The following is an 11,482-nucleotide window of genomic DNA, read 5'->3' on the forward strand; positions in this document are numbered from 1 at the left end:
AAATTTTTATAAATTCAAAGCTTATTATCTCTAAATGTTTTCACATGTGAACTAGAGCATAATTTCATCCTTAATTAGTTTCCTCACACTACTTAGCAAGATGGTTTCGACGTATTTTTTTTTCTGGTTAATCAAAAAGTGCCAAAGGAATTTCTAATGGCTTGTCATTCTTGGAATGTGGTATTTTATCAGCAAATTTTTTACACACCACGATTAATTTCACAAGTTATATATATATATATATATATAAAATGTAATCTCTCCCTCCCATAAAGAGAATCTTTATTTTCTCATTTAGATATTCCAGAATATATGTCTTTTATAAAAAAAAAAATCAAAGAATTTTTTATTTAATTATATTTTTAAAAAGAAAATATAATAAACACAGCAAAAAGTATATGAGTTGACATCATATTTAATACATTATTTAATATGTGTGAAAAGCCTAATAAAAATTTCTTGATATGAAAAAATGGGGTAAAAGTTTTACAAATATTTTATTTTCCATGACCAAGACTTAAACTCGATAATTTAGGATATCTTTTTAGCCACCACCTAGATGCTTAGGCTTGTATATCTTGGATATGACATTGAATATTTTCAAAGTAAGCTTGGCATGCTCAAATGATTGCACTCATTCTTTTAGTAAGAAAGAAGAGTATGTGACACATTGTTGCAATGCAAGGATTCTAGACGTGTGTTACAATTAGCTTTGATTTGCTAAGTGGTGCTAGAAAGAGATTAAAACTCCACGATTATTACTCCTATCATCAATTTAAATATGCCAAGACTTAGTGCGAATCAGTTGTTACTATTATTGTAATGTTTTGATTATATTTTAACGGGCGTTTGTTCTTGGGATTCAACGTGTTTTTATCGGTTTTTACATGAAAAAAATATTAAATTAATATTTTTATTATCGTCCGCAAAAACACCCTACAAACCATTACCAAAACAGCTGAATAAATAACTTCAAAGAAATTCAACTACTAAGGTAATCTTTCCACTAAGACAAGCTCCAAGGTAGGATGAAAAGAACACTCTGCCCTTGTCTCTCTTCTATTTTTATACACTATATACTATCACAATCATGATCACCTTGATATCAATAATTTAAGTGAAACAAGAAGGTGACTCACTCATGGAAAATGAAAAGAGGAGAAAGCATATGCCTGTGGGGCATGGCCAAATACCCCCTCAAATCATGTGTTCAGGGAATGAAGAAAAAGAAGCGAATATTTTAGAAGGAGGAAAAAAGAAAAAAGAAAAAAGGAGAGGGGTAAGTAGGATGCATGACTTCACGGATATTTTTTGTTTTATTTTTTTAATTCCACAAGAGTAAATGTTATTACGATTAAATCTTAAAAATATAACTATCGTATTCGTATTGATGTCATTAATTCATAAATTTTTTATACTAATCCTAAAACTTTTTTAAAAAATTATTACATCAATTCCTTCAAATTATGAAGAGTAAATGTTATTAAACGAGAAGATGCATTTAAGTAGCATTATTAGTATTTTTTTTATTTTAAAAGTGTATTTTGATATGTTGATGTTTAAATAAATTTTTAAAATATATATAAAAAATATTATTTTAATGTATTTTTAAATAAAAAACTTTAAAAAATAATTGTTATTATATTTCCAAACACCACTTTCCATCCAATCTAGCCCATAGAATCAACTTGATGCCTAAGAATCTATTGGAGTTTTAAATTATACCGAGAGGGTGAGTTGGTTGAAATTTAATTTTTATTTAATTTTTTAAGTTCATATGGTTTTTTATAAATTAATATAAATAATTTGAATTAGCACTAATCCGCGCAATGGAACTGGGTTATCAGGTAAGGTGACAACTTGGCATTAACTATCCAAGAACACCAACCCATAACACAAAACATATTATGAATCAATCAAAAAGACAATAAAGGCAGAAACAAAGGGGGTCACACTCTCCAATCACCACACATGGTGATCATCTCAAAAAGGGTCCCACAAAATGAACAAGATACTCATCATCAGCGCGTATGATACACAGTCTACATGATCAAGTGGGCACTCAAGAAAACCCTAAGAAATTTTCTTGAAAAAGAAAAGAGTTCCATGGTGTGTCAGGTCAGGGGTTTGGAGCAAGAACGTGCATTATTTGAAGCACAGATCTGGATCCACTCAAAACACCTAAAAGACCCAACTCCCCACACGCTCTCACTCTCCGCACTCTCTTGGGTCCATGTTTTTATATAATCTTCAAGAGAGAGAGAGAGAGAGAGAGAGAGAGATGGAGACAGTGTCCAAGTGCTTAGAGGGAGAGAGAGAGTTACTATAAGACAGTGTGTAGATAAAGAAATATAGCTTTGACTGTCTACTAATAAGCCCAGAACCCAAAACACCAAGCAGCAGCTTCCTCCACTGAATCAATTAATGGTTTCTCTGCTGCTGCTAGTAGCTCCTGCCAATCAGCCTCGTAAGATGGCGGTGGTCTGGCTTTTGTAGCAAGTTTGAGAGAGGAAAAAACCCCATCGAAAGTGAGAAAATATAAAAAAGATCCTTGCTTTCTTCATGGGTAAGTTTTACTGTCTTGACTAGAGCTGAGTTACTATCACACTTCTTCTTTTGTTACTGTTTCTTTGGCATTCTTGGCTTGCGTTATAGAGAAATTCAACGGCAAGATTTTTTGGTTTTATTTCTCTTTTCTGTTGTTTTTAACAAAGGCAACTACTAAGAGTATTTCTTAGTTTCTTTCTTCTTTGTGCAGTTATCGTTAGCCTCCTTTTAAACAACCGCACGAGAATACTCTCCTTTTGAAAGCTTTCTTATCTTCTCTTTACCTTCCTTTTCCTGGGTTTTGCAGGAGTGGGAGAAAGATAACTGCTTTAATACTACTACTAGTGCTAGTGTTAGCTGCTACTAATACTCTTTCTTTGATGTTGGTAGGTAGGGTTTGTGGTTGAGAAAGAAGTTTTACTTGTAGAAGAGAGTACACAAAACTTGCTCTCTCACAAGGCAAGAAAAAGAGAGAGAGAAAAGGGAGAAAACAAGTCTCTATTAGCATAGACAAAACAACTACTACTGCAACAACAAGGTTTTGTAAGAGAGGTAGGGTTTGGTGTGAAACATAGTACCAACTCTCTCTCTATTCACTGCTACTGCTACTACCATGGATGGTTATGAAGCAACAAGAATAGTTTTCTCGAGAATCCAAAACCTAGACCCAGAAAATGCTTCAAAAATCATGGGTCTTCTTTTGATTCAGGACCATGGTGAAAAGGAAATGATTAGGTTAGCTTTTGGACCAGAAGCACTTGTTCACTCAGTAATCCTTAAAGCGAGGAAAGAACTAGGACTTTGCTCTCCAACAAACCCTTCTAAAAGTCCTTCGCCCCCTTCGCCTCTATATTCAAGCAACCCAATAACCATCTCTAGACAGAATTCATCTTCTTCAACTTCAAGACTTGGGTTTAACATCCCACCTTCACTTACTATCCCAAACCCTTCATCAAATTTTTCTTCTTCTTGGAGTGACCTTCCAAACCCTGATGACTTGATTAGTCCTAATGGTAGTTCACTCAATCCTGCTTCTGCTCCTTTCTATGCTAATGGAGTAAGAGGTGGAGGAGAGTCTGATTTGATGGATGAGTTTCAGCTCCAAGACCAGCTTTCATTCTTGAATGACAATTCAGCAAATCTTGGTCCAAAAAGCTCAGATCTTTTTTACTCTCAACTGGATGCTTTATCAAGTCCAACTGGTGCTAGTGATTCTGTGATGTTTCCTTCTTACTGGGGTGGGTCTGTGCACAGAAGGAGCTGTTCTGTCAGTGATGTTTTGGGGTCTGAGGATCCAAATTCAGGCTTTGGGTGGAGACCTTGCCTTTACTTTGCTAGAGGGTACTGTAAGAATGGAAGTAACTGTAGGTTTGTTCACGGTGGGCTCGGAGAATCTGATGGTGCAGGTGTTGTTGTGGGTTCACCTAATGGTAACAACAAGATTGATATGATGGACCAGTGCCATGAGTTGCTTAGATCCAAGTCTGCTCAACAGCAAAGGTTAGCTGCTGCTTCTCAGCTCATGGGTGGCTCTGCTGCTTCTTTTCCTTACTCTCCTAAAAGCATGAACTTTCTTCTTCAACAACAGCAAAATGATAGCCAGAGGTACTTATTGAGTTTGTTTAAAAAAACACATCAGTGTCAATTTTTTTAGTGTTAATTGATTTGTGAGCTCCTTTTCTTTCTTCTGCAGGGCTGCTGCTGCTTTGATGATGGGGGAGGACATGCACAAATTTGCAAGATCTAGGCTTGATAGGAATGATTTGATTAATCCTGCTTCCAGGCAGATCTACTTGACTTTCCCTGCTGATAGCACTTTTAGAGAGGAAGATGTGTCAAATTACTTCAGGTTCATTTTCTCAACCTGGTTTATTTTGCTTTTTTTGGTTTTCTGCAAGATGAACATATCAGAAAGCTTCCTTGCTTAATCATTGTGGTTTTGTTTTTTGAAGTATTTATGGGCCAGTGCAAGATGTGAGGATTCCTTATCAGCAGAAGAGGATGTTTGGATTTGTTACCTTTTTGTATCCAGAGACCGTGAAGATAATATTGGCCAAAGGGAACCCTCATTTTGTTTGTGATGCAAGGGTGCTTGTTAAGCCTTACAAAGAGAAAGGCAAAGTCCCAGACAAGTACAGGCATTCTATCTCACTATATACTTAGCTTAAAATTTCTATAAGCTTAAGATATGCTTTTTTGGAGTTCTTACTTGTATGATTCTGTTGCTTGCAGGAAGCAACAGCAGCAACAAGTTGAGAGGGGTGAGTTCTCACCATGTGGTACTCCTACTGGCCTTGATTCCAGAGATCCATTTGATCTCCAACTTGGTAAGCAATGCAAACAATCCAACAGTCGATGTCTGTTTTGCACTTTAGACATTGTTGCTCAGTCTTTGTATCATTCTCTTTATTCAGGTGCAAGAATGTTTTACAACACACAAGACATGTTGTGGAGGAGGAAGCTAGAGGAGCAAGCTGATTTGCAGCAAGCCCTTGAGCTTCAAAGTAGAAGATTGATGAGTTTGCAGCTTCTTGATGTCAAGAAACATCATCATAGGGCTCTTTCCACTGGCAGCCCTGTCCCCTCCCCAACTCACTCTCCAAATATTTTCAATCAATCTCTTGCCTTTCCTCCACTCCACAGCAACACAGAAGTTCCACAAGGTATACCTCTCTTTATTAGTCCTTTCTGTACATGTAAAAAAATTGAGCTTTACAACCTAGCTCTGGGTTGTTTTGTTGCAGAGAATTGTTCTAGCCCAATGCCAGCCATTTCAGTGGCTGCCCCAACTGAAAAACAGATATCAAATGCTAATTCTGGGAAAGAATGTACTAGCAGTGAAGAGAATGGCAGTGGTAAAGAGAGCTCCCATGGTGAAGACAGCGATTTACAAGAAAGGTAATACGCCAATCCTTTTGCATTTATTTATAAACAGTAAGGCGACCTAGAATAGTAACCACCATATTTTTGCACAAGATTTGCATCTAATATCTGTTTTGGTCCATGGTTTGAAATTCTTGAAACATTCCAATTTAGTTAGAGTTTGTATAATGAATCTTATCATTGATGACACAGTTTGGAGCACAACCTCCCTGATAGTCCCTTTGCATCTCCTACCAAAGGCTCCGGGGACTACTACTCTGCCTTCATCCATGGAGTTCCTGACCTCTCCCATGAAAAGGATGCTAACATCCCGGCTTCATCTTCTGCTAACAATAGTTTGGTCACTACAAGTCTAATCTCTCCTAATTCTTCACTAGAAATGGCATCCTTCAAGTCCTTCAATTGCCAAATGCCCAGGTAACAATGAAAATGCCTACATGTATACGTGATTTGTTAAAACAACATTGAAGACAATGTGACAAGCTTGTTGACATGATTTGATTCTTTTTTCCTCTAGGTTTTCATCCGGGCATGGAGCAATAGGGATGTATGCCAACACAGATGGACCTACCTGCCCTGTTGGAATTTAGCTTTTCTGTGCCTATAGGTAAATTATTGAAACTTTGGATTCCTTTACACGTTTATTTTGCTAACTTCATATGCATACAAGTTATGATTTGTATTTTTAATGGGGTTTGGTTGGTCCTGCTTTGGCTTTTTTCTTGTAAATTTACAGGAAGATTGAGAAGTGTAACCAAACAAGAACTCACATCAAATATTATGTAGAGATTGAAACATCACCACCACCACTACTAGCGACGTTCACCATATCTTGCCACCATCATCACCATTAATACTATACTACTTACTACCATACAAATTGCATACGTGAAAGGGAGAGAAGGAAGCGGGTCAGCCATTCCTTTCGTTGTTGTACCATTTTCATCACTCATTTCATTTCATCAGTAGTTGAAGTTGGACCACAGGTAAAGAAAGCAAAGAACAAAGAAGAAGAATCACACAATGTGTAGTTGTAAGTTGTAATTTCATGGAACTGTAATTTCTTTCCCTTTCCCTTTTTTTCACCACTCCTGTCTCTACCCTAGAAGAAACAAAGAAAGCTCATATTTAGTGTTAGTTTGTGTTGTTTTTAGGGTATAATCAAAATCTTTGTACAGCAGAAGCTGAACCCCAGAGATCAGAGAATCTATATACTACTTATCTATCAATATCTACGTGGATGAAAACAGGGACTGACACTGTTCCCCTTCCGCAGCAGTAGTTGTACAATTTCCATCACCAACAAGCTCTCACTTGTCAACTCTCTTCATTTTGAATTTAAGCGTATGGCTAAGATGAAAAATTAGGCTTTCTAGGCTCCGAAGTTGTCATAAATACTATATAGAATTATAGAAAATCTCTTATATTTTATATATATATATAAAATAATAATATGATGTTTAGCTTCACAACTGTTTTAAATAAGTCTAAAACTAATTTAAACAAGAAAATAATTAAAATTTATAATTAACTAGAAAAATAATTAAAAAGAGTCTTAGTTTTAAGAGATCTAATGATTTGACAAAGTGGATCCCGTGGAAACTTGGTCTAGAGCTCGATTTATCGGGTGGATTTTATCTTTGAGCTTTTATATATATATAATTTCACTATTGATTTGTCGATGAAACAAAGTGGATCCCATGGAAACTTGGTCTAGAGCTCGTGGATGTAACATTTTGGAGAAAATGTTGACTGCAAGCAAATATTCAAGAAACTAACTCACAGTGGATTCAATATTTATTCCTGGAATTTGTCTCGGTTAACATGCAATTAGCTGTTCGGAAAGTAATTTTAAGAATCAAGAAATGGCAAAGACACTGTCCTTACAAAGAAGTTACTTGTTGCCTTTCTGCAAGCTGTTAGGAGCAAACGAATCCTTCTTCACTTACTGTCAAATGTTGTTTGCATCACTCTAAAGAGCATTTTTTCGTTTGCGCCCGAACCGTATGACAATTTCTTCGAACGAAGATCTTAAATGTGATGGAAAAAACACCTTCTTTCGAAATTCCAGTTTGTCTCGCACCCTCTTGTTTTATTCTCCGGCCACATATTGTCTTCTGTGTGGTTTCTAAAAATCTCTCCTTTTTCCACTGTAATCATACTACCTTATGCCGCGGGTTGCTTGAGTCCAGACTCATGAAATTGATGGGAAGTAATTTTCATAAATTCTAAATTCAACCAGTTATGTATTCTTTGTTGCTGTAATGCATAAATTCTAAAACCCTTCAGATTATGAGAAAGAAGGCAAAAAAAATAAATAAAATCATGATCATGAAGAGAAAAAGAAAAAAAAAAGGTGGGTTTAAAATATTAAAAAAGGGTCTCTCCCCCTCTTTCTGATGTCCTTTTGTCTTGTTATGGGAAGAATTATTGTTTGTCACTTAGTTAGCGCAAATAAATTAATACTTTCAAGTATTTTTTGCAGTTTTTCTTAGTGGGGTCTGCCTTTAATTCTTGCCATTCATGGAGAGGAAAGAAAGAGAGACAAAAAGGGGCCAGAGGGGATAGCATCACATGGGATGCTGACGATGCATGTGGGTGCTCTTCTGCTTTTATTTTGTATCTGATTGTGCCAGGTTGTTTGTGGGTCCTATCCATCACCAACCACTGCCACCACTTTCACCATGACATGTGATGGCTCTCTATTTTAGCGGTGTTTGTTTGGTATTATAATAATAATTATTTTTTAAAATATTTTTTATTTTTAAATATTTTAATTTTTGATAATATCATATTAAAACATGATATAAAATTTTAAATTTTTTCAAAAATATTTTTAAAATACAAAAATAAACATGTTTTTATACTACTACACAGTCACACTTTGCCACCATAGCTATAAAACATGGTTAGGTAGTATTTGAGATTATACTCTAAAATGATTGTGTTTTCAAAGTGTTTTTGTTCGGAAATACATTAAAATAATATTTTTATTATTTTTTAAAAAAATTTATTTTTGATATTAGCACGTCACCACTTTATTTGTGGGTTCTATCCATCACCAACCACTACCACCACTTTCACCATGACATGTGATGGATCCCTATTTCCTTGTAAATATTTGTTTGGTGTCGTGAGAGCGGTGTTTATTTATTATTTTTAAAAGTTTTTTTTATTTATAAATGCTTTGAAATTTTTTTATTTTTTAAAATTAATTTTTAATATTATCACATTAAAACAATATAAAATTTTATATTTATTCAAAAACGTTTTTAAAACGCAAAAATAAAACTATTACACAATCACACTTTGCCACCGTAGTTATAAAACATGGCTAGGTAGTATTTGAGATTGTGGTAGTGATTGCTTTTCAAAGTGTTTTTTGTTCGGAAATATATGAAAATAATATATTTTTTATTTTTTTAAAATTTTATTTTTGATATTAGCACGTCAAAACTATCCAAAATCATAAAATAAATTTGAAGCAAAAAAAAAAATTCAAAACTTTTCAAAACACTTTTTGAAAGCAAAAACAAACACTCCAAGTCTGGTTGGTTTAATTTAAAATCTGGCCACCTCAGCTCTTGACCAGGATCAAGTTTTAAAAAAGTCAACTTGGAATTGATTTGGGCAACCCAGTGTGTATTTGGTATTGCGGTAGCTGTTGTGGTTGTGGTTTGAAAAAAATTATTTTATAAAAAATACTTTTAGTTGAGGTTGGTTTGAAAAAGTAAGTGTTTGGTTAAAATTGTGGTTGGAATTGAGGTTGAAGAAAAAGTAGTTTAATGTGTTTGGTTAAGAATGCTTTTGAAATTGAGGTTATAAAATAATTTTAAAAAATATATATTACTATTGATGGTTTTAAATTTAAATACTGTAGAATTAATTACTCCTATTACATCATGAAATAAATAATACTTTATATAAAATATTTTTTATTATTCCATTAAACTATTTATAATTCAATTACGTACAAAATTCATCCGATAAGAACTACAGTTTTCATAATTTTTTGAGCGTGTAATAAAATTAGATAAAATATTATCAGGTATAAACTTGATATTACAGTGCGAGTGAATTTAATTCACTCTATACTAGTTTTTCGGGAAAAAAATAATATTGTTCACATCATAATGCGAGTGAATTTAATTCACTCTAAACTAGTTTTTTTTATATAAAAAAAAATGTTAATAAAATCAACAAACTGAAAAAAAATAATTCAGGTGAACAATGGAATTCTCTTGCACTGTTCACATGAACAATGTATCAATGTACACTGTTCATGCTAATTGCACTGTTCAGTGAACAGTGCAATTAGCATGCACAGTGCGTGAAAAGCAGGTTGCTTTTCATTACCTGCATTTCGGACGCAAAAATCATGTGAGACCCATAAACAGTAAATCACTTTTTTTTCATTACCAAACAGTAAAACACAGCCGCAGCTGCGTAAACAAACGACCTCTTAATATGTAACTTCATCGACTAAGAGTGTATTTGATATTATGGTGCATAGTGTTTTTGAAAAGGGTTTTTCGCTAGAAAATGCATCAAAATTATTTTTTTTCAGATTTTTTTTGTTTTACACATTAGCACATCAAAATTATTGGAAAACACTGAAAAGACATTAATTTGATTCTTTTTCAAGTGAAATGCATCCAAAATTAAAAGCTAGCGCACTTTAAAACAATCGTTAAATCAAAACTTGATTTGACTTTTAAATGTTTTTCAAAATATCATCGTTTTAGCTTTAAAATAAAAACAAATTAACCAGGATTAACTTAACTTATCCCGCCCAACCTACAACTTAGATCTTAAATCAACTCTTGGACGAGGTCAAGTTTAACTTTGTTTGTCACTCCTCTTGTGTTTGCGAAAGGGTATGGCGGCTAGGGTATGTTTTCATTTTAGTCATGAGATTCTCGATCCCATATGAGGCTGCGAGAAGTGAAAAGTGTGTTCATCCTTAATTGTTAGGGTTTAAATCTTAAAATAAATAGTGAGAAATGAGATTCCCATAAAATCTTTAATATGAACTTGAATGATTTGATTGTAAAAAATTGAAAAGATGTACATAGTTTCAATGCTTGAAAACTAACATAAAGGTTTCCACGACCATGAAACTAAAAAGATATTGATGAAGCTATAGAAAAACTTCACTTGGAATGAACTTTTCCTAATTGAGTTCTGGAACTGAGTTATTCCTATAAAAATAAGTTTCTTGTAGAACAAGAAACACTCTGATATTGAAATCAGTATTTGAGTTTGGTTAATCAAGTGACAAGCATGTAAAAAATCAAGATGATGAAAAATAATATTTAGTTGTGTTTAGAGAAGCTCCGTGTCTTCCATCTCTTCCATCTCTGTTGTTGAGACAATATCCTCCTTTTATCTCCTTAAATTTTAGAATATATTGCTTATTTTGAACAACATTTAGAGCAGCTTACCATGAAAGATAAAAGAGGAAAGGCGGTGAACCCTTGAACTAATAAATACTAGTTTTTTTTAGAGGGTATTTGAGAGTGCAATACTAGTTGTTTTTTAATGTGTTTGTTTGCTCGAAAATACATCAAAATAATATATATTTATTTTTAAAAAAAATCATTTTTGATATCAACATATCAAAATGATAAAAAAACATAAGAAAACAATTAATTTTTTAAAAAAATATTTCAAATATTTGAAAAATACTGTTTCAATTGTGTTTTAAATTAAATTATGTAGAAATTGATTTTGTGTGGTTCAATCAATTCAACAAGTAAACCCATGAACTTATCAAATTCCAATTCAATTTTTTTAAAAAATATTTTTTAAAAACAATGTAATTTTAGACGTTAATTCACTCCACTGATGAACTTTTGTGAAACATAGGTTTGAATGCGGAATATCCTATTAAACAAAACCGATGCAATAAAAGAAAATTACAATAACGTTTAAAAACTGGTTGGAAAATACCTTTTACTGTTAAGAAACAGAAGTACAAAGTTCTGCTTCTTTTCTTACCCTCTCCTCTTACTATTTTACTCACAGGGCCTTGGATATATTGGAAAAATAT

The 11,482-nt window shown here is 33.5% G+C and overlaps 1 protein-coding gene across 2 annotated transcripts; it reads left to right on the forward strand.

Moving 5' to 3' along the window:
- The first annotated feature begins 2,244 nt into the window (after positions 1 to 2,244).
- Positions 2,245 to 6,659, forward strand: LOC18094313 (zinc finger CCCH domain-containing protein 22). 2 transcript variants are annotated; one of them, XM_024583300.2, is made up of 10 exons: positions 2,245 to 2,566; positions 2,938 to 4,152; positions 4,241 to 4,396; positions 4,500 to 4,685; positions 4,780 to 4,874; positions 4,962 to 5,210; positions 5,292 to 5,445; positions 5,623 to 5,847; positions 5,948 to 6,037; positions 6,167 to 6,659. In XM_024583300.2, exons 2-9 carry the CDS (start codon positions 3,161 to 3,163, stop codon positions 6,018 to 6,020), a joined length of 2,130 nt encoding a protein of 709 aa, XP_024439068.2. In that variant the 5' UTR covers positions 2,245 to 2,566; positions 2,938 to 3,160; the 3' UTR covers positions 6,021 to 6,037; positions 6,167 to 6,659. The 2 variants fall into 2 exon arrangements, with proteins under 2 accessions (XP_024439068.2, XP_006368576.3); XM_006368514.3 differs by having other exon boundaries at positions 2,246 to 2,566; positions 4,500 to 4,679.
- Positions 6,660 to 11,482: the final 4,823 nt, after the last annotated feature.

Source organism: Populus trichocarpa, chromosome 1, assembly GCF_000002775.5.
Source record: "Populus trichocarpa isolate Nisqually-1 chromosome 1, P.trichocarpa_v4.1, whole genome shotgun sequence".
NCBI lineage: Eukaryota > Viridiplantae > Streptophyta > Magnoliopsida > Malpighiales > Salicaceae > Populus > Populus trichocarpa.